Raw genomic sequence first — 23351 nt, forward strand, 5'->3', positions numbered from 1 at the left:
GCCTTAAATCGGCTCCGCCAAGCCCTCCCGGCTTGCTGCCGGCCGCGGTGGTGGCAGCAGCGGCGGTGTCGGGCGATGCCCCCCGGCAGCAGCACCCCCCCGGCACCGCCGTGCGACCCCGGCGACCCCCGGCCAGGCTGCGCGGCCGCCAGGTAAGCGCCGGCTGCGGGGACGGGGGGGTCGGCGGGGGGTGACCTTGGGGTCCCGTGCGTCGCCAAACCCCAAAAAAACCCTGAGAGGGGGGAGACCCTAACGGGGGAGAGCTCCAGGAGGGGTGGTTCCCAGCCCCGGGGGGGTCCCAGCCCCTTCTTGCTTCGCCATGCGCAAGGGGGTTCTTTGGGGATGCTGAGTTTGGGGTGGGTGAGTTGGAAAGTACTTTTTATTTTATTGCATTGTATTGTATTGAATTCCTCCCTCCTTGTTCTGCTGCTCACCCTGGGGCTGGCAGCTTCCCCCCCCCCTGCAGCCAGCGAGGCTGGGGAGAAGCAGCTGGTTCCTCAGCATCTCCCTCGGCAGGCCTGCCGGGGGCGATTTCCACGCACACCTCGGGGAGAAGGGGTGCTCGGGGCAGCGCCGAGCATCCCCGTAGCAGAGCAGCAATGACTGGCAATAAATACCCAGCCAGCAACTTGAGGCTCGCAGGGGCTCTGCGAGTGAGCCGGGGAGCACGAGCGATGCAGCCTCTGCAGGTGCTTTCAGCGCCTTCCCTGTGCTCGGAGGAGGCCTCCTGGTGCAGAGCACGTATGCTGAGCACAGCAGGGTACACATGCAGGTCTGGTCCCCTGATGCTGCTCGGGTTCAAATCTCCTCCGGTGAGAAAGGTGAGGTGCATGCCTCGCATCCCTGGTGCTGCTGGAGAGCCCAAGGCTGGGAGACGGGACCAGGGAATGAGGCTGGTTGCACAGCAGCAGCAGGACAGGGTCCTGGCAGCAGGGAGGCTGCCACTGCTCCAAAATGAGATACTGGAGGGGATGCTGGGGAGATGAGCCTCAGCTAACAGGGAGGGGGGCACCGGTGGGGCCAGGTATCACATCTGTCTGCATGCCACCGAGCCCCCTCCTTCCATACCTCGAAGCAGGATGGCTCTTGCTCACCCCCTGGTTTCCTGGAAGCTCTCTGCTGGCAGGGCACACGCTGTACGACTGAGCACACGCTGTGTCCTGGCACGAGGCTGAGATTTATTTATTTCCCCCCCCTCCCCTTTCCCTCCCGGGAGCTGCTTCAGTATCACTTGCAGGGCACTTGAGTTGCGCTGAGTTCGGGCTCCGCAGGGCAGCCCGTGCCAGAGGTGGCTGCACTGAGTGGCTCGCCTGTGGTGTCGGGTATTTCAGGAATTGGATGGTGTCAATGTAGGGCCTCTTGGCTTCTTTTGACATTTTCGGTGTGGCAGTAATAATAATAATAATAATTACAATAATTGATAAACCATTTAGGCAACCTTGCAATTCCAAAGCGATTCAAGCAGCTGGCACAGGGGATGGCTGAGATGTGGCCACCTTCACGGAGAGGGGCCTCGGCCTGACTTGTGAGACATGGGCAGAAAGTAAGGCAGCTGGGCTGCAGGCACTCATGCCCATGGAAAGGGTTTTTAGTGAGCTTAGCTCCTGCACCTTTGGGTTTCGTTACGGTGCCATTTGGGAAGACTGTTGCCTAGGGAGCTGTACAGAGCTATAGAGCAGCCAAATGCATGCAAGAGAGAGTGTACTTCCAGGCGTACAACCCCACAGCCCTTAAATTCACGTTGCTTTCTGTGATTTGGGAACGTCTTTGTGACCAGCACTCAGCACTGCTCAATGGGATCTTCCCTGCAGAGCAGCCAATGTTGTTTTGGGCAGCTCAAGGCGGCATCTCCTGTGTGCCTAGTGCCCTTTCTCCTTGCCTGTCCATGCTGGTGGAGGTGCTCCATGGCAGGGCACGTCCCTCTGCTTCAGCAGCAGGCCAGGACCCATCCCCAGTGCCCAAGAGCAAAGCAAAGAGCACGGGGCAGACTCACTCCAGCCTTACCCTTGGGCTTCTTTCCTCACCTCGTTCCCAGGGTGGTCCGTGGTGAAGGTCACCTCCTCGCAGCCCCCTGTTTCTCAGAGCTGGCCCCTGCTGCCCCTCACCTCCTTGTCCCATCAGGGTGACGTCTGGGAGAGGAGCAGAGCACTCCCGATGTACGCTGCGATGGTGAGGGTTGAGATACCTGATAGACTCCAAAGATGCCCTTTACCGAGCATGCAAAATCGCCCTGGGAGAGCTCTGCAATTATTCTGCAGGATGTACACAGGAAAGATGATATCTGTCCCCTTCCTCCTTGTGTTTAATTGTTCCTAAGAAAAGACGAAGCCTAACAAGGTGGGAATGAGGCAGGCTGGAAGCCAGGTCCAAGGCACCTGCAAAGCCCTGGAGAAGCCCGGGATCCTCCTGCCCTTTGTGCTCCCGGCCTTTCTGCTTAACAATAAGCATTATGCTCACCCGCACAGCCTCCCATCCAGAGATCCCCAAGTACTCCGCATACGTGATGAAGAGCACTCCCTGCCCACATGCAGAGCTGTTTGTCAGTGTGACTACCCCCTCTTCACAAGGGAGACGCTGCAGCTGATAGCATCAGAGCTGAGACAGCCCCAGATCGGATCGGATCAGATCGGTGTCTCCCTGCCTCTCTGAGAAGCACTGGGGAGCACTCGCTCAGCCTAACGGGACTGCAGTTTAAAACCGTAAACAGACTGAGAAATACAGCATGCAGATGAGACCTGCAGCCAGCATCACCCTCCTCTCGGACCCGACCCATCCCTCCAGGCTGCAATGTGCCTCCAAACTGCGCCCCAACCTGCGGTCGGTGCCTTTGTAAAGAGCTCCGTCCTTTATCCTGTTCTAAGCTGTGCAGGCTCATAATTAAGAGCTCGGAGAAGTCTCTTCTAGCTCCCTCTCAAGTGACATTAGTGCTCCCGGAGGTCTTCCCTTAAGAGCTCAAATTTATCTGCTTTGCCCGTGTTCCCAAGTGTTCAATCAGCTGCCTTGTTGGCTTCCTCTGCTGCACGGTGCGGGGGGCTGAGAGCCTTCTCCCCAAGCTAAAACCAGTGCACTCTGCACATCCCTCACATTTATAAAATCTGAGCTAAATTTCCCCAGGAGAGACTTTTTTTCCCAGGGTTATAACACAGAGCTGGGATTCGTAGCTCCAGCACAGGGTCCTTTAGCTTGTGCTTGCCATTTTTCCCTCCTCAGGCAGGTGTTCCCAGAAAAGCCTCCTGCTCACAGCGATGTGCCTTAAGATGGGGCTAGTTAGCTCAGGGAGAAAAATGAGGAGGGACACCGGGGTGAAAAAACAAAGCAGCCAGCATCGTAGAACAAGGAGAATAAATGCTTCTCTACATCACTTTTCTTAGAGCTGCGTTGCACTCAGGAAAACGCAAAAGGTAGCAATTTGAGGAAAAGTATTTTCCTGTGCAGCGCATAGTGACATATGAAACTCACTGCTACCAGGTGCTGCTGATGCTGGGCGAAGGATTCGAGGGAGGAGGAGGCATTTTGATGGATTATAGATCGCTCGTCACTGGACGGGACTGTCCATTTGAAATAGATCTAAATCTTCAGGCCTCAACCTCTCACAGTTGTCAGGCACAGGATTTCTTGGACCTTCTGAAACACACAACAGTGATCAATGTGAGACAAAGGATGAAAGGAGACAGATGTGCTTGAATGGAGACCACTGGGGCAATTCCTACTTTCATTTCTATGCAGAAGCAAAAAAAATAAAAATCTGTGTTTTCCAGCCTGCATGCTGACACCTAGCTCTCACAGGTTTGTTTTTTGTCAGCGGGAGCTGATTCAGGTTAAGTTCTGCTGAGATCTGAGCTGGTCCAGTGGTGCTCACGCTGCTGCTTCCCCTACCTCTGCTGTTGATTTGAACAGGCTGCCAGCAGCCTGGGCAACTTCGTGTGCTGCTGCTTTATGAATACTGCTGCATTACAAAAGAAAATTGGATGCTACCCCTCAGCAACGAGAGCAAGGGCACTTATTCCTAGTTCAGCCTGCCTGTAGCCGAGCGAAGCACTGGGATTACCCGGAGCTGGACAGGGCGAGCAGTCAGACAGTCACGGTTCTGGTTACGTGATTTCAGAGCAGCAGCGTTGTTTCCTTCTGTGAGTTCACGGTGGGTTTGTGTGTGGGAGTACAGGGCACATGGGAGCTGCGTTTTGCCAGCAAGGAGGGATCGCTCCTAGGCAGCCCTTGTGTGGGAGAACTTGGGGAAAAGCCGAGGACTGGGCAGGCAGCAGCTTGCAGCCCCTGCTTGCCCTGTGGTGATGCTCCCAGTGCAGTGCCACCAGGCAGCTGAGCTCCAGAAGATGCTGCCTCTGGGGGCAGAGATAGAAAAGCAGTCTTGGCCAGGTCCTCTGTGTGGGACAAAACTCTCAGTACCTCTTGCTAGAAGCAGGACGGTCTGTCCTAGCCCAGCAGGAGTAGAGGTTGCTTGCTGCTTTCCCCATCCATGCCCCATAAAGTAGGATGGTTAATATCTGTCTCGCTCTAAGCCTTTCTGATTCTGAAAGCATGCTATAAAGTGTTGTAAGGGGATCTTCCTCCTCTGGCTGGCAGATTTAATTTATTGCTCTCTGGTGATGCCCGTATCTGTGGGTTCAGCAGCAGTGCTGGGCTCCCCACAAGGACAACCTCAGAGCTTCTCGAAAGCCCTGGCAGTGCCCACAGCAGCAGAGTGGGGTTCCTTAGGGCAAGCCTGTATGAAGGGCCACCTCTAAGGACAGTTCTGGGTGAGCCCTGGTGGCCACAAAGGATCCAGAGGCCTCTCTGAAGTGCAGGGATGCCTGTCTTGCAAGTTCCTTGGGTCCCTCCTCACCTCCACTTTGCCCAGCTCATGAAGACCACCAGAATCACCTTAGCTTCCTCCTTCCTGATACCCCGTGGACTGCTGCCTTCCACCTCCATGCACCCTTCCCCCAGCCCGAATCCATACAAAGGTGAAAAGGAAGGAGGCGCCGACGACTTGCCTGTATCTGCCAGCTTCCCTCTCCACCTCTGACGTGAATGAGGCCCTTCATGTGCTCCTCTTGAGCAAACACAGATGCTTTTGTTTTATGGGCTGGTGGGATGGGATGGAATTAATAAATCAGAGTGCCAATGCTGTGCTGCCACATTCCTGCAATTTTAAGGAAGGATCACAAAAAAAAAAAAAGGCAATCTCCACAAAAAGAGCTCAGATGCTCTGGCTTTGCCTCTTGCTGTCAGGTATAAAGTTCAGTGGCCCGAGTGCAAGCCCAAGAACACCTCAGTTCCTATACTTTGAACCAAAATGACTCATTTTATACCTGCTTCCTCCTCTCTGCCTCAGTTTCCCTCTCGTGGTGCTGCCTGAGAGGATCAATGAATGACTAGGGATAAAAAGCACTGAGCACTCCTCCCAGAGAGGGCATTTATCAGCGTTCCTGTGAGCAAAATAGCATCCTACTGCTTATAGCCCCTAGGGTAAGCAGAAAAACCTTGCCAGGCTTTGCCAAAAATTATGTTTTTTAATCCAGCTAACAAGTTTTTAACATCTTTGCACGGCTGCTATCAGGCATTGAGGAGCTCGGAGAAGATCTTTGTTCTCCCCTATAATTAATTAACTGTACATTGGGCTTCAGGAGTGCAATGCACACTGTGTGGTTCATATAAGCTAAAGGGGCTAAGATGCTTTTTATTCACTGCAAGGGTTTGGTTTTATAGTTTTTTGTTTTGTTTTGTTTTGTTTGTAATGAGATCTGGCACTCGAAAGTCATTTCTCCAGTGTGCTTATACATCGTTGTGCTTATCTTACCTGTGGGGGAACTGAGGCACTGCGGCAGGTGAAGTGATTTGCCTGGATCTGCATACATATGCATAGCTGAAGCTGCAAAAAGAACGAAGAAATCTTGTTTCACAGTTGAGTGCTTTATCCTCTGGCCTCAGAGGAGGCCAGCAAAGACCTTTATCTTGTTTAGATGAGTGGATAGTCGTTGCAGGAGGACACTGGGGCAAGGGTATCTTTCTGCACTAATACATGTCCTAATGAGTCCTGTTGCTAAGCGGCTTCAATGATAGATCATGCATCTTCTTCGCTAAGCATTGAAATAATTTTTTAATCATTAAAGCTAATACAGAATCCTCAGAAACATCCAAATCTCACAGCGGGGGCTCAAATTAGCAGGCAAACAGAAAGCAAATCCTGATTATCCCAGTGCACCTCTACAAAGCCCACAAGCAGCATCTGCTGAAGCCAAATGCGAGCCCAGCCGAGCTGGATTGCAGGGCTGTGCAGGGCAGCGGTGCAGGCAAGCTGACAAGCCCTCCGGCTCCAAGATACACAGCAAGTTTTCTTCTTCTATCCCTCAGGCACATGTGCCAGCTCTTTGGAGCAACAGAAAGGAGGCCGGGGGGTTAACCACTGGCTCCTGCTAGCCCAGGTGTCCCCCGGCAGGTCTTTGGGAGGGAGAAGTTGATTGTGGCTTGGCAAGTGCTACTACGTGGCAGACTGCATGGCCAGCATTTCTCCCCTCACCCCATTTTTGCTCCCTGAAACGTCCTCCTACTCCTAACAACCTCCATTTTGTCAGCAGCTGGATGTGGCTTCCCAAAATCATGTTACCAAGCGATAGCAGGAGCACTCTTGACAGCAAAAGTGACGTTTCTAACTTTCGTGCTAGAGCAGGACTCCTGGAGCAGCGAGGAAAACACAACAAATCTCTTATCACTTGATACACATCAGCAGCTCCATCACAAGGGAAGACACAGGACACTGCTCAGCACTTCATTAGCATCAGCTCATCACTGCTGACATCTATATGGAAAAGACTTCTGTGGGGGAATATAGGCTACCCCCAAGGATTCTTTGGGAAAGGGTAATTAAAAGTTGCTCCTAAAAGTACCACCTCCAAGAGCCTTGGGGGTTAGCTCTCCCTTCCCTTGTCCCCTGCTTTGACAACAAGTCCCACACAGGCCCCGTATCACGATCAGCCTCCCCTCTCGCACACCCAGTCACGACATGATCCTGCTAGACGAACCCTGTGTGCTTCATCCCACCCAACAGCCTCTTCTGGAGGTGCTGCAGAGGACGCTTGTGGTGTCAACACCTACTCAGAGGATCCCATTCAGCGTTAGATACACTGCCACCAGCTAGCTTTGTTCAGCAAACCATGCCACAGCGGGATTGTTACTCCCTCAAAGCCAGGCTGAGCCCTGTAGCTGGTAAACCCTGGTGCAGAATAGGCTCTAGATGTGATTTCTGCCCTTTTGTGCTCCCTTCTGCATGCCGCTGAGCAGACAGCTAAGATCTGATGCTAGATATTTCTCTCCTGCATGGGTCCTGACCTGAGCATCAGCTGATTAAAACGCATGTGGCCTAGAAATTAGGTTCAGCACCAGAACCAGGAGGCCAATCTCCTGGGTTAGCTCAATTTGGGTAACACACACCCAGCATCCCTCTGCTGGGACAGAATTAGTGGGTTAAAGAAAGAGACTTCACTGCAGGAAGAGAGAAAAGGCCGTGCACCAGTCACATCATGTATAAAATCTGGTGAAGGAAGACAACTATGGAAAGCAGCCAGAAGCGTGCCCTGGGAGCAGGAGTTTATAGCCCAGTAAGGACAAATTGTGCCCATGTTTTAAGCCACTCTTGAGTTACTAGAGATCCAGTTTCTCGTTGTGCCATGCAGCTGTTACCAACACCACTCTCTGTGGGGATCCTGCACCCTGGCCTGGTGCTCTGAGAGCTTTTCGATAAGCAGAGGGCATTGCCTCCCCCCAGCATGAGGAGAGGGACGGATTCACCCGCAGAGCTGGGAGAGGTTCAAATCCACCTCTGAGACTTACATCAGCAGCCCGTTTCTTCTTTCAACAAGAGACTGCTTTTTATCTGCCCTGATGTTTCAGGGCAGCCGCATCTGCCTTTGAACTCCCTGCCTTTGAGCTCCCAGGGCTCCAAAAAAGCCCAATTCACCTCTCCCTGCCAACCCGAAGTCTCTGCTCCTCAGTTATTCTGCCCCAGGCCAGCTAGCACCCCATGCAGGTGGCAAGGAGCTAGCAAGGAGGGCATTTCACCAGCATCTGTGAGTGCAGGGATGTGAGAGCTGGGGAGAGGCACCTCCCTGTGTTTTCTTGCTGTAATTTGTGCAGAGATCACACAAAGCTGGAGGAATAGGCAGAGCAGACAACTCAGCAACTTGGAGGGTAGCATCAAGCCCTTACTGCACCAAGGTCTTGAGCGGCCTGAAGCACACAAAATCACAGGTAAGCTTAGAAATACAGCACAGCACAGACCAACCTCCCTCCAAGGGAAGAACCATAGATGCCATGTGCAAAGACCACTTCCAGACCAGGTTACTTTCATTTGCAATTCAGGGACACAGCAGAGAAGGAGAACAAGCTCTGTATGCTCTAAGAGAGAGCAGTTTCTTTCTCATGCTGTGAGCTTGTCTTCTTTGCCTTCCCAGCAGACAAACCTCTTTCATTTCAATCATGCAAGACGTGGAGAAACAGAAATCAAAAGCTGCACCCTTTCTTTCTGGAAGGGTTGGATTTTTGTCAGGAAGGGGTACGTGGCTGTTGCTGTTCCGCAGCTCCATCTGTTCACCAAAATGTATCTGCTGCTTAAGTGCTTTTTCACATGTTTTCTACAAAGAAAAACTCCTCAACATCGTGATGTGGGGCTACTTTCTGGCCGCTGGTGCCTAATTTAGGTATTTTGACTGATGTGCTGGCATGCCTAGAAGAGGGACCTATCAGTTATACATGGGTCTCTTGGTCTCAGATGCCCTGGCATGTGTTTGGATGTTGCCTGCTTATGGTCCAGTGGCAATAGTGCCTCTGTTAGGACAGGGAAGGACAGCAGGACAGCCATAGCAGTGCCCTGGCCATCATCCTGCTGCCACTTCTTCCCTTCCTCCCTTTTCATTTCACCCACAGAAGGCAGAGGACAAATGCTGCAGCTTTCTGGCTCGCTGTTTTTCATCCCGGTCTTTCTTTTAATCGAACCGAAGCCGTACAGATCTTCTGTGACATTTAAGGTACAAATCAAGCAGTGGACCATAACGCATATCTACTGCAAATGAAAATTCTCGAGGTGCCACTTTATTTCTCCATTCTCCATTTGTTTTTAAAGGCGTCTGCACAACACTTGGACGCCACACAGCAAGTGGCAGATCTAATGAGCACTGAAGATTTGTTTGGAGGGAAAGATCAGAATTAGCATTTTGGACCATCTCAGCTGGTTACGGAGCTAGCATATTTCACGCCGCTCGGAGAGCCGCTGCAGCAAAAATGTCCATCAAGGAGACCAAGGCCTTTCTCCCCTTTCCACTCCCAACCTCAGCTGCTCTGGTGCTTTCACTGATCATGCAATCCGGCCAGCATTCCCAAATAAAAACACCGGGGGGTTGTTGCCCCTACACTGCACGTGTCCTCTGCCCTCGCTTCTTTCTGTGCATGAAGGGCTCTGGGTTCTGCCAGCACACACGTGTAAGCATTAAAATGTCAGTATTTCCACCTGTTTCAGGCAGACAGCTGACATCCCCAGCTCTGCTTGTGTTGTAAGTGGCATAAAGGCTGTTCTGCTCGCTGGTAGTGTGACTTCAGCCAGAGCAGCTTCTCCTTTGGTTTCTTTTGCCCTCCCTAGGAGCATCCGGGGAGTCCAGCAGGGAAGAGCATTTCAACACTGCCTTTGAAAGCAGGGGGAAAACAAGCTATCTAAATCAATCAAGAGCATGCATTAGTGATAGCGTGTTCCTCTGGAGGTCTGCATTTGATGTCGTATTGACACACAGCTAAGATCAAAGCCCATCCCTGCATCCTGACTGCTACCAGAGGCCTTTGGGCCCCATATCTTTACAAGGAGCTTGTGATCAAGGTGATTTTATTTTTTCCCCCAAACAAGCATCTGTGAAATGTAATTATCCTTCAAATAATACCTAATGCCTTTTTCTCTGAAAAAGTAATTCCTCTCCATCTTTGAAAATGCTCTGGAAGGAAAAACTACGGGTTTTTCCTTTCTGCTTTTGTAAGAAACGTGTAAAATGACAGCTCCCACTCCCGCTGTACAGGCATCAGCTGTTAACACAGTAGGGAAAGCTCTGGATGAAATGCACAGACACTTTGGAACAATTCAGCATTGTTTTTGCTTCCTTAGAATTATTTTGCCTCCTTGGAAAAAAAAAAAAAAAATGAAAGCTTTTTCTTTCCGTTTCTTTTTTTTTTTTTTTGACAATGTAGATACGGGGCTGATTGTCACTGATACCTTTGGAGTGGTTATTTCTATAACAGTCGCCAGTGCCTATAAAGGACCTTACTTCTGCCAGTGCTTGGCAGCAGGGGAGAGAAGTTGTAGTTTAAATAAGCCCTCGAGCTCCTTTTGAGAAAGGATAACTCCAGGCAGATAGGTCTCTCCGGAGAGAGCTGGCTTTCTCAGGAGACATCTGGTCCCTCTTTCTTCTGTTTGGGCCCAGGCTGCCAATCTTTCCCTGGGTATTTCTGGCACCCCTGGATTGCAGTTCTGGTTGGGAACAGGTGGCACGGATGCAGGGAAATGAGAACTGGGTCGAGGGCTGCGTCGCTGCGAGTCGCAGCCCATCCTCACTGATGCTCAGGGAAGGCAGCTACAGGTCGAACGGGTCAGTCGTGAAGGACGTTTGGGTCCAGGCTGATTAAAAATAACCTATTTCAGACCTCCTTTCTCGGGCTCTGCATAACTGGCCTTCACAGACAAGTTCAAGGTCTAGTCTATATCTGAACTGGGTTATCTCCATTCCCGCTGATAGCCCAGATAATGCCTGCATACCCTTGATCTACCTGGGGACAGCAGGCTGAGCTGTCTCAAAAGTGTTGGCTCCCATGGGACCTCTCCAGCAGATCTGATTAGCTTCTTCCAACATATTTTTTTTTTTCGTTTTCTGCATTTTTTATATAACTTTGGAACAAAACCCAGCATAAAGTGTGACCGTCCTTGGTTCTGCACTGCTTAGGCATGACCTGGGATAAGGATTTTGGTGCTCTGTGCTCTCTGTGCCATGCCAAGCTGCCCGCAGATGTGACAGGTCCAAGGTTGGAGGAAGATGTTTGAGTTGGGTTCGTGCAGGCCCAGGAGGGCTGGGGGTGCACACTGCAAGCTCCCCAAGGACAAAAAGCCTGACTTCTGGGCTTCCCCAAAGCCTGCCTTCTGGGTTGAAAGGAACTGCAGTCCCATATGGCGAAGGGATTGGAGCTGCCAAGGATGGGATGAAGGCTTCGTGCTACATCCAAGGAAGAAGCGGGGGCTTGGGGAGCACGGCTGCCTCACTCGGAGTGACTCACTTCCCGGGGAAGTTGTCCCCATGGGAGCCCATGTGCTGAGCGACAGCCTGTAGCTGGGCTCAAGCCTTGAAACCCCACAGCTGCTGGTAGCCCTGCTCTTCCTGCCTTGGGGAAGGACTGGGCCATCCTTCCCTGGCTTGTTTTGTTATTTGCGGTTCTCTGGGTTTTGTCTCTCCCTTGGTTTTGTCTCTTTGCTTTTCAGTCCCCCCATTCCCACAAGAAATACTGCTGGGTGCGAGCCCTCGGGTGCTGTCCTTCACATCTAGTCTGCCCTTTCTGTCCTGCATCAGCACCACACCTGCGGCCATCTGAGGGCCAGGGGAATCCCGCTGCTGAGCGATGTCCTCTGGTGGCTGTGTTTGCACAGTAATTACCCCTGCTTGTCCCCGAGCAATAACCCATTACACCCACCTCCGTGCTTCCTCGGATCCCTCCTCCCACTTTATTGTGCACATCTGTAGCAGGCAGGAGGCTGCCCGGTGAGGGGAAGCGCTGCAGCATCTTGGCTCGTCTCGATTGGAAACAGCATTGAAGTTTCAGCTGAAGGCTCCGGTGGGCCCGAGGGAGTTGGGGGAGAGGGGACAGCGGCTTCCTGTGGATTTGAGCAAAGCAGAGACAGAGCCGCTGCTGATCACCACAAATACCGGTGCTGCCATGAATTATGCATTCCTTGTTTAAAGAGAGGTCGCTCTCATCAATAATTGAAAGCTCCCTGCTCTGCCTTCAGCATCGCGGCTCCCACACCAGGAGTTAGGGAACTCATGAAATCTGCATGGACTTCCTCAAGGTGGCTAGGGACTGATGGAGAGAGGCAGCAAAAGGCAAGCAAAACAAAGCCCAAACGCTACTGACAGTTTTGGTGCGTGAAATTAGGAGTCATCTGTGCCCTGCTGGCAGCTGTGCTCCGGCTCTGCCCCTCTCCTTTCCCCACATCCCCCTTTTCCTCTCTGCTCTCCTCCCAAGGTACACAGGGGATGCTGCAAACACTGCTCAAACCAAGACCAGGGGCATTTCTTGGCTCTCTCAGCTGCAATTTGTTTGCTTTGGGCGCTTGCCTAGAAAAGTCCGTAGAACGGATGGTGGGATGTCCCTGAGGGACTGTCTGAACTGTGAAACTTGTCCCTTTGGGAAAATAGCGATCTTTACAGCCTGCGTCTCAGGCTGCAGACACACAGTCCTGGGGCTGGGGTTGGTCCAGCATTCAGGGTCTGTGTGCCTGGGTCAAACAGACCGGCTGCCCTGAACCAGAGGATGCAATGCCTTTCTTGCACAGCAAACTCTTTGAAAGGTGTCATTCTCATGCTGAATCAGGCAGGTGGAGAGCAGAACTGAAATCTCAGAACAGAAATACCAAACTCCTTGTGGTCCTAGCTGATGGAGGGGTCGCTCACACGTGATGCTCCGAGCCTCAGCCAGATCGTGCTTCTCTTCAGCATCAGTCTGGGGCATCCAGAAGATGTGGCTGGGCTCTTCTTCTGTGTGCTTCTCCCATTCCCTTCACTCAAATCCTTTCAGATTAATCCCCCCAGCACGCGGGCTTAAATGGAGGCTGGATGCTGTTGTGTCCCGGGAATTGAGAAGCCTGAAAAAGCAGCGTGAGCCAAGAGTAGCACAAGAAACATTTTGTCCCTATCGTGCTCAGCTTTGTACTCTGTGTGTGTGTGTGTTTATTTTTTAATAGAGAACAAAAGATTGATGGATGAAATTAAGAAGAGGGATGTGTAATTGGAAAACAGCTCAGGAAGGCTACAGGCAGCATATTGAAGGCATCCATCAAACATCCAGCTAATGTTGTTAAGGGTGCGTAACACAAACGAGGGCTGCAGGAGACACTAGTTAAAAAAGAAGAGGGAGGAGAAAGGGGAATAGGCAGGACAGGGGAAATAGCAAGGGAGGAGAAGAGCCCGCAAGAGAGTACAATCAATAATATTTGTATTGCAAGTGCATCCAGAGGCTCCTGTTGGGATCAGTGCAGGACTGTACAAGCACATTAAGAGACAGTCCCTGCCCTCTACAGCTTAAACCCAGGAATTACGGGATGATTGCTGGAGATTGGTTTAGCCGATCACAAAAATTTTCTTCTGATCTTGGATCTCTTTTAATAGGATCTGCTCTGAATGGGTTTAAAGGCAGAAGGAGAGTAGCTGCTCATGCCAAGAACAGGCGCAGTAATGCCTGCCAGCCAGGCATGCAATTAATCTGAGCCACTTAGGGGACTTTGTTTTTAATTATAAAATGTAGGTAAAAATATGTGCAGTAAACCTCTGCAAGCCCCACTGGGGCCATCAGCAAGCTACCCAGAGGCATTGACACGTGACTGGGTTTTGATGCTGTGTTTTCAAGAGGATGGGCTGATGCTGTAATGGACCACTTTGTGGGAAATATTTCATGCGGGGTGGACATTAAGAAAATGCTAAGGGTATTTGTGTGGGGAAGGAGGGAGGATGAAGGCTAAAGCCATCAGTAGGGCAGGGCGTTCCTGTAGTCCTGGAAACAGGGAATAAGAGAAACTCTTAAAGACTGAGAAAAGAAAGGTGAAAAAAATATAAAGGAACAGAGAAGAGCACAAGCATGATGGATGCAGGGGGGCAGCGGTAGGGGAGAGAAGGTAAGGTTTTAAAGAGAAAACATCACATCCCAAGGCAGGTTTTCTGAAAACAGGATGAAAGTCAGACCCCTCTGTGAGGTTCGCAAGTGACCCGGTGCTTTATGCGAGGCTTAACTTCTCCAGCACTGCACGCTGCAGAAAAGCAATAGCGAGGAGGTACACACAGAAATAAATGAGCAAAGAGCACACACAGGGGAGTTGCACGCACAGGCAGCATCTCCGCTTGTTTGCAGCATTCAGGAAGCATGAACAGGGCTGCCTGTGAGGAGGAGGAGAAAGAACTAGAAAGGGAATTTGTTCAGGCTCTGATCCCCGCTCCTCTGTGCTCTCTTGGTAACACAGCTGCCACCGCCGCCTCCTCGCCTTCCCTCCAGAAGCGACCCGAGTTTGCAGAATGACATGCCCGCTGTGGGGAAGCCGTGCCTGTGTAATTAAGGCCTTTTATTAACGGGAAGAAACACTGGCTGCCTGACTCTAGCACGGAGCTGGTTGGAATTGCAGGCATCTCAGGGGAAGCAAGGAGCTGCCATGCCCTCGAGCCAGAGCCTGGGTGGACGGACCTAGGTGTCTGCTGCCCTTACAAGGCAGCGCAGGAGCTCTGCTTTAGGGCCTGGATTTCTCTGATGTCTCTGTCCCTCCTCGTGGCCCCAGGTGACAGGAAACTTTGCTGTGTGCTGCTGCTCTGGTAAAAGAGGGGATTTTCTTGGGGGGAGAGCAGCCCCGCTGTGGGTAACACCATCCTGTAGCTCACCAGGCGCCCGTGCCTTCGGCACTGATTCTTCAAGGATCTCTTGTACCTGCCCTGGGTCCAGCCATCAGAAAGCAGTAAAATTAAGCAGAGACAGCATGTTTATAGCACAAGGCTTCACCAAACTCCTGTGCACCCCCAGCCACCCCAGTTCTTTGGCCCATTTCTTGGTCAGTTTTCCAAAGTGGAGGAAGAGCCACCATGGCGTGCCCTGCGTGTGGGGTAAGGAGCATTCGGGATTGTCACCTTAAGTGGTTAGTTTGAGGAGACAGGTTCTGTACTGTGATTGCTCCAGCTCGGTACCGTTGGTGTCTAATAAGGAATAAGCTCATGCTGAGGCAGTTTCCTTACTGGGGCACGTGAGTATGGCTACCTGTATGTACTTGCCTGCCAGAAGACCTGCTGAGGCATACGAGGCTTCTGTCAGATTTAGCTGAAGTGGGTTTGATTTTTGGTGGTGGTAGAGCAGCGATGAGCCCTGTGACTGCATGGTCCTTGCTTTAGCAGGGAGACCAAAGCAAAATATCAGGAAAAAAAAAAGGGGCCCAAGAAGACCCCAGAGGGTGAATTTGGACTAGCATCCCCTTATGTCTTCTGGGACTACCATGTGGCTGCTGTCACTCCCAGGCAGAGCCCTTTCAGACCAGTAATCATGTTCTTTCGTATATGATTCTCTAAGGCTGAAGCAGGGCAATCCTTCCCCTTTGGACAGAAGAGGAGCTGCTGGGCAAGAAGAGTTTCCTTTGCATTTGGTGCGCCTGTGTTCCTTTGAAGAGCTTGGGTTTAGATGGCCAGCCCTCAGTACACCTTGGAAAGATATTGCAGGGCAGGAATTTAGAGCCATCCAGCTTGAACACCCTTTCCTCCGCTTATATCTATATGATGCTCTAGCCTTCTTCCCTGAAATTGGTTTCAGCCTAGGAGAGCAAGAGGGCCCGGAGGAGCTGTGCCATACAGTAGCTCTCCAGTTCCCAGGGGGTGGGACTGCAGTTTTCCAACTGAAATGTCTCTGCAGGAGGTTAATGGATGTTTTATGCTCCCTTTAGCCTCCCAGTGAGCATCTCTGTGGTAGGGAGGAAATCCACCAGGAGAAGTATTTGGCATCAAAAAGGAATCCCAGAGGAAGCAGATTACAGATGTTACCAGGAGGGAGAGGGGAATAAAATCCAGCAATGGCACGTCTCTCAAACATCAGGCATCCTGCTGTAGTGAGAGCAGAAAGTCCTTAGGTGGCAACAAGTAATTTTGCTTTGTGCTGTTCAGTGTTTCTGCAGTGTATTCCTCTTTCTAAACCACTGCTTTTTGTGTTGGTGTGTGGTAACAGTATTGGGAGATTTCATATGGATACAGGGACCAAAGCAGAAGCTGGAAGTTGGAGGAAAACTTGGAGGAAAATGTTCCTGACTGTGCCAGAGCCATACAGAAGGCACCATATGCCCTAGGCAAGCCCATTTAATGCTGGACTTCCCAAAGTCATCCCTTGGATCTCATGTCCATATGACTATACACGGTCTTTTCAAGGATGTGAGCCAGGACTGGCATCTCATCACACCCTGGCTACACAGGGCTGAGTTAAGTCCCCAAACAAGGAGTCTCCAGTAGACTTCCAAGTCCTTCAGTCTGTGTTTTCCAAACTAATCGCTAATGTTGGGTGCTTTGTTGAAGGCATATCTACCTCAAGCAGCCAAGGGTCTCATTTCCAGGCAGATTGACTGCTCTTAGTCATGTTGACTTAGTGGGAGCCCAACAATTGTGGACGATGAAGCATGGGACTAATGTAGCTTGGACCATTTGTAAATTAACAATCCCTTGTTGGTTATTCCTGATACTTTTGTCCTTAATTTCTCTTTATTTTCCTTTAGTTCCTCTCACCTTTTAGAAGGAGTTTCAAAAAATAACTGCTACCTGTTGTGATTTCTCAGATGTCTTAGTCATGTACATTAAAGAAATTCTAAGAAAGAAATTATTCTGTGATTTAGACTAAATTCTGCAGTAGCCAAAAACAGCAAACCAGGGGTAGGAAGGGATGTGGAATAATTAAACTTGCAGCAAGCATCACCAGCACTGTGGAATGACCGAGGCAGGGACTTTATTGGAAAACTTAGTGGGTGATAATGTGCATCACTGATCGCAACGATGAATCTGCATAAGGAGAATGAATTAAAACTGCAGGGCTGAAAGAGATGCTGGGCATCCTGACATTTTCTGTTTTTCCTGCAGGAACCCAAATCTTGCACATAGTTTAAAAAAAATAAATCTTCAAAACAAACTCAGGTCAGGAATTAATATTTCTCCTCTGAAAAGGGAGCAGGTAACAGTCCTCTTTGGGCTTGTATTCTGCAAGGTTTCTGACAAGATTCTGCCAACACGAAGCCAAGGTCAGTGGGTTCATTTTGGGGCAGCGGGAAGTTTTTTACAGCAACAAAAATAGATAAAAGCTTCTGCTCAATAGCACAGGAATTGGCCAGGGCAGCTGGATAATGGTTCAGGCCTGCAACGTTAATGGGTCTCCTTGTAAACTTACACTTAGACGAATGCTTCGCTGGATCGGGGCCCAACATTTATCATGCCTCCTGCCAAGCAAACCAAACTTAAGTCTATTAGTTTGGCCTGTAGACCTACCTGTCCCAGTGGTTTTTTTGCCTGATAATTCAGAGGTCTTACTCTTTTCTCTGTTCTGAAAGGTAGAGAGATGCCTGGGCACTGGGAGCTCTCTGCAGCATGCTGAGGAGACGTAACCTTCTTACCACGCTCCTGATCGCCTTGCCATGGGCTCTTCTCCTAACCTTGTGGCACCAATACCCAACCACCCGCTACCTCAGCCTGCTGAGAAGTAAGTGCAAGAGCTCTGCTGTCACCGTGCTTGTGGCTGTGATGAGTGTGATGACTTCTCTTAGGAGTGTGCACCTTCGGCTGGCTTGAGGGAGAGGAGGCTGATGTGCTGAGCATTGACTCTAGAAATATAGCATCCCCTGGAGAGAAGGCAGCTCAGCAGTGGGTAGTTCTCTAATTTCTTTCTTCTTCTTCCTTTCTTTTGTCCCAGAAGAGACAGATGAGAACGTGACCTCGAAAGCTCTCCTCAACGGTACCTCTGCGCTGAGAGACGAAGGCCTCCCATCATGCGTTCGGCAGCAGCAGAGCATAAGGGCAACGCCTAAAGTCATCCAGAATTATGTCTACTCCCGGCCCCCTCCGTGGTCAGACACCCTGCCCACCATCTTCGTCATCACCCCCACCTACACGCGGCCGGTGCAGAAAGCTGAGCTGACCCGCCTGGCCAACACCTTCCTGCACGTGCAGAACCTGCACTGGGTGGTGGTGGAGGACTCGCCCCGGAGGACCAACCTGGTGTCCAACCTGCTGGAGAAGGCAGGCCTCAACTTCACCCACCTCAACGTGGAGACACCCAAGAGCCTGAAGCTGGGGCTGTCCTGGATCCCATCCCACACCCCGCGGGGGACACTGCAGAGGAACCTGGGGCTGCACTGGCTGAGGGACAGCTTCAGCAACACCGCGCCGCCAGAAGGGGTAGTGTATTTCGCCGACGATGATAACACTTACAGCCTGGAGCTGTTTGAAGAGGTAAGAGCCGGAAAATTACGTGGGACAGAAAAAAAATAATGAATTTAGCCAGGTCTCCCGTGTGGACTGCAAGCATTAAATGGGAAACGAAGGCTGTGGCATGCTGCCTGGAGCCTTCGTCTCCCTGCACTCGGTGGCAGCTGGGTATAGGGCAGACACAAGCCTACAGCTATGCAACCCAGAAGCCGTTCTCTAGAGGGCTGAAAAAGCAAAAAGCACATCTGCTGTGGTGTGTGCTGCAGATGTCAATAGCCATTCACACAGCATTACACCAACTACTGCCTCCTGGGTTCGTTTTCAGAGGGGTCAGGGAATATGTACCCCAGAATATACACCTCTTCACAAAGAGATTTGATGATTTAAATAAGCACCGATGATAAACTTCTGGCAAAGCATGGATCAGTTCTCTTGGAGGGGTGTGATGAGTAGGGGATATTAGAAAAGCTGACTGACTTTCTAATCCACTTTTTCTCCTTTCCTGCCCTTCCATACTCTGGGTTCCAGCCACCACAGCAGATCTGTGCTCCTGGGATCACAGAAGCTTGCCCAGACTTTGGCTGGAAACCTGGCTTTTGTGAGATGCCAAGTCTGTTGCAAACTCGCAAAAAATGATTATTCAGTAAACTCCCTTGTCACCAATTTAAGCCAAACTGTTACACACCAGTCAGAATACCACGTTACGCATCAGAACACATTTCCCATTTTCAGCAATTCTTAGCTCTCTGTTAAGCTCATCCTTTCTTATTTCTTTCCAGGTCCTTTGTGGCAAATTCAGTAAAACCACACTCTTTTAGGAAGTAACCACGGATGGAAGAATAGGGGCGGGGGAAAGCTGCAGTAAGGGAGGACAAAGATCCATCAGTCTGGGAGGGAGGTGACTTGTATGAGGGTAAAGTTGGAGCGAGTGGAGTTGGTATGGAGGTGGAGTCCTCGTAGAAGTTGTATTTGTCATTTACAAAAAGTGATAAAAATTCGGATGAGATCAGAAAGGCTTTCCCTCTTCTGAGGGACTGAATGTGGGCACTGAAAAGCAGCGAGTTGGGTGTATAATGAAGGGAGTGTTCAAGCAGAGCCTCATGGCTTTGCAGGCTGTAGCTCTTCAAACAGCAGCACAGGCGAAGGAGATAGATCTTGTGCTGCCTGGAGCTATGCGATTGTGTAGGAAGTCAACGGGGGAGGACAGGTGCCAAAGAAAACAGAGGATGGTGTGCTAATGGGCCGGGACAGGCATGGCAAGGTTGCTTTCTCACAGCACTGTTTCCTTCTGGCACACAGATGCGCTACACAAGGAGGGTGTCAGTCTGGCCGGTGGCTTTCGTCGGAGGGCTGCGGTACGAATCCCCAAAAGTGAGCCCAGCAGGGAAGGTGGTGGGGTGGAAAACCGTCTTTGACCCTAACCGGCCCTTTGCTATTGACATGGCTGGATTTGCCATCAGCATCAAGCTGATCTTGGAGAAGCCTCAAGCCAGTTTCAAGCTGGAGGGAGTTAAAGGAGGCTACCAGGAAACCAGTCTGCTGAAGGATTTAGTGACTATGGACGGGCTGGAGCCCAAAGCAGCCAACTGCACAAAGGTGAGCATCACAAGAGACCTGGAAAGTACATCCCCTTTGCTAGATCCTGGCTGCTTTCGTGGCCTCCTGCCATGCCCCATCCATCTTCTACCGTGCCTGCTCTGTGCCAGCACACCTCAGCTCCGAACAGTGCCAAGGCAGGCGGGCAGAGCCTGCCAAATGCTTTACAGATGAGAAGCTCAGCAAGCACTGAGGAACAGTTAGTGCTGTGCACACTAACTGTGCTAATAAAGAGCCTCAGCCATACAATTCGTGCCCAGATTACTTCCCTCAAACCCAGAACTGGCAGAGGGTTGGGTGGGGTGTCAGTCCAAAATGATCTCTCCTCCTCGTCACTGCTTCATGCTCCTCTAAAGCCTCCACAGGCCCTGTCTGAAGTCCTTTAAACCACACACTTCCAACAGCTACAAGCCTTGGGTTGCTCAGGATCCTTCCCCCTGGCGGATGCACTGCTCTCAGCATTTGCAAGGCATCCAGAGCCCCTGAACTCTTTGTGGTTCCCTCTAGGTGTTGGTCTGGCACACGAGGACGGAGAGGCCGACTCTGGTTAACGAAGGCAAGCGTGGATTCACAGACCCCAGAGTAGAGGTGTAGGCAGAGAGCCAGCTCCCCGATGTGAGTACCCTTCTCTTTATCGTTTTTGACAGGGTAAATAGTCTGTATGTCTTTCCTTATTTTTACTATTATTTCCTCAAAGACTGCATACGCGATAGTCCCAGTAACTCCCCTATCATGTCACCGTTTGCACAAGATCCTCATCTTTACTCACTGTCTGCATGCTGTACTCATTCACACCTCCTTGCAGTCCCCACAGAAGCTTTGCCTGCATGGAAGCAGAGAGAAAAATGGCAGAAGAATCTCATGGTTTCACTCAGTAATGACAAGCCAAATTCCTTCCTCCCTGATTTCTGCCAGGTCCATACTCCCTTCAGTGGGGGAGTTGTTCAACAGCACGTGGAACGAGATCACTGTTCTGCAGATGACTTTTTTTCCCTGATTGCCCCTCCACCTCCACCTTCTGCTTTTGTCTTGTGTGAACAATCGTGGTGTGGGTGCTGCAGGGAAAGGTTGACGGGACACTCAAGACCGTCTGAAAGCAGGAACCAGCAAAGAGCAACCTACACAGGCTCTCACAAAGCCTGAAGGACTCACTACCAACATTACGAGAGCTAGGAATACGTCTGCTGCTGAGGAGAAATGCTGAAGGCACTATGAGCTCCTGCATGGTCCACAGAGCAAAGTTAAGCAGGAGGGGGAGGGATTATGGCAACCACCATAGGTGAGGGCAGGAATGTATAAGCGTTCAGTGATATCTTCTTAGAAATAGAGAATGATGAACAGGTTTCAGAGGAGCCATGTCCTCCTCCGTCAGCTGCTATGCCCTTTGATCTCAGTGTCTGCCCTTGGCAGATTCCTAGCCCAAAATTCACAAAAAAAAAATAAAATAAATAAAGGCATCCAACTCAGGAGTACCTAACTCTTCCTGGAATGACTCATACTTGTGGCAGAATGCAGGATGCTGAATGATTTACTCCTGCTTTGGAAGATATTCTACGGTTGCTTGCAGTCCTGACCCCAATATTCAGCTCAGCTCTGCCAGGGGAAACAAAACTGACAGCTGTTATACAGGCAGTCATGAGCGTTTCAGCTTCTGCACTGATCTGGTATGAGCATTGCTTGTAGCTGCGTACAGCGTTTCCACATCATCCCGTCATCTCTGAGTGACAGCCATACAAAGCGCAAAGCAATCCCAGCACCTGCACATCCAGCAGCAGATGCAGACATGGGAGTCAGCTGCCTAAACGTAGGCACCTGGTGCCACCACGGGAATCCTACCTGGCCCTCCTGTAGGGCACAAACCCCATCGTCTCTGCCAGCTTTTCATGAATATTTCAGATACCCTGGCAAATGTAAAATGATGCTAGTCCTACGTGTAGATAGCAGCACCTCTCTTAACCTGCACTTGTGTGCAATCTTCTAGTGGTAATGGTTTCATTTTATATACCCAGTTGTGCTGGGTCTGTGGCAGACTAAAGCTACAATTGCCTGAACTCAGCTCATAAATACTCAGACTCCAGCTAACTGGTATGGGGTATCACTTCTCTGCCTTCAAGCCAGAGTCTCTACTGGGTCAGCTCTGTAGATTTTGGGGAGCTTTTTCCACTTGCATTATTGATTTGATCCAAATCCTTTCTGCAGTATCATCTGCCCTTTGGGGCAGCTTCTCTGACCCAAGTGTGCAGGTAGCATCCACCCGAGGAGGCACCTGCAAAGGCTTTGGGTGTGAATGTGCTGCTTTGAGAAGCTTAGTGGATTCAGCTGAGAGCACTCAAACCAAATCATCAGATTCCACACCCACACCCCCTATAAAGTTTTAAATTGACGTGTCTGCTGACAGCTATGTTGAGTTTTGGAGGTTCTTACTATTGAGCTTCAGAACCTTGACAGACGTGCTCTAGATGAAACAACGCTGAGGGAAAAAAAGAAAAGAAAAAAAAAAAAAAAAAGAGGTAAAATTTTTCCCCTGAGGATGTTCTGTTCTTAGACACAATAGGGAGGGTATTTCTGTCTTCCCCTCCTGGGAACTCATCCTTGTTAAGGATTAGATGAGGCCAGTCAAGTTCCAGACCTCCCAGAGACCTCTTTCCCCTTTAATGCCTGTGGACATGAGCCAGGCAGACATTATTTGATGTGGGTTTTGGTGCTCTGCTAATCTCCAGTTAGCCCACTTAGAGGGCTTCTTGGCATGTGTGCCTGCTCTCTGGATTGCCACAGAGGCAGCGTGATGGGACCTGCTGATCACATAAACTGCAAAGATCAGGCTTCAGTGGGTATTGCATGAATAGCAGCTATTTTATCCCAGCTGGAGTCCACTTTCTTCCTTGCCTACGTTCCCACTGCTCCTGGCTGTGTCTAGATGAACCATGGCAGCGCTTGTGAGTCTAGGGAAGCAAACTCCATTAGGGCAGATCTATCAAGGGGGGACAATAATGCATGTGGCACTGTTTGCCTTTTCATAAGGCAACAAAATGAAAAAGAAGAGTTCAACGTTTATTTTTCAAAAGTGCTTTTCTGCACTAAAAATTCTGCCTTTTTTCAGCCCTGAGAACCATTAGGGAGGATCTGAAATGTGTTGGGACTGAGGATCATGGGTGAGATCCAAAAACTCTCACAGCATGCATCCCTGCAGACTGCATATTGAAACCGAAGTCCCTAGAAATGCAGACTCTGGCTTCTGAGAGCAGGAGGTGGGAATTAATTTCTCTCTGTATTTTTTCTTTGTTAAAGCCCTGAAAGCTATTGCTCAAGACTGGTGTTATAAAACCTACTTATTCTTACTGCAAACGTGTATTTACAGGCATCAGAACAAGAAGAACGTGGTTTAGCATAGGACTCCTGCTGCCTTGTGATATTTGGAAATAGGGAATTAGGGAAAGAAGTTCACCTGCATTTCAGAGCTTCCAGAGAGGGATCCTCAGATCTCAAAAACACTGGGAGGAAAAATCCTTCAAAAACTTTTGCTAATTCATAAATAAAACATCC

At 50.4% G+C, this 23351-nt stretch overlaps 1 protein-coding gene across 3 annotated transcripts in view; it reads left to right on the plus strand.

Annotated features, from left to right (window-relative positions):
- LOC311436829 (galactosylgalactosylxylosylprotein 3-beta-glucuronosyltransferase 1-like) overlaps positions 1-23351 on the plus strand; it is a 26944-nt gene continuing 3593 nt past the window's right edge. Inside the window, exons 1-6 of one of the 3 annotated variants that reach the window (XR_014693104.1) lie at positions 1-152; positions 17339-17487; positions 17698-18236; positions 19512-19808; positions 20316-20423; positions 22909-23056. Coding sequence is in view for 2 of the 3 variants with exons in the window: in XM_084519337.1 (XP_084375463.1) it covers positions 17376-17487; positions 17698-18236; positions 19512-19808; positions 20316-20402 (1035 nt within the window). In the remaining variant the exon portion in view is untranslated. The remainder of the gene's footprint in view (positions 153-17338; positions 17488-17697; positions 18237-19511; positions 19809-20315; positions 20424-22908; positions 23057-23351) is intronic. The other 2 variants (XM_084519337.1, XM_084519338.1) reach the window with 2 other exon arrangements.

This window comes from Aythya ferina (assembly GCF_964211825.1).
Source record: "Aythya ferina genome assembly, chromosome: 1".
Classification (NCBI taxonomy): domain Eukaryota; kingdom Metazoa; phylum Chordata; class Aves; order Anseriformes; family Anatidae; genus Aythya; species Aythya ferina.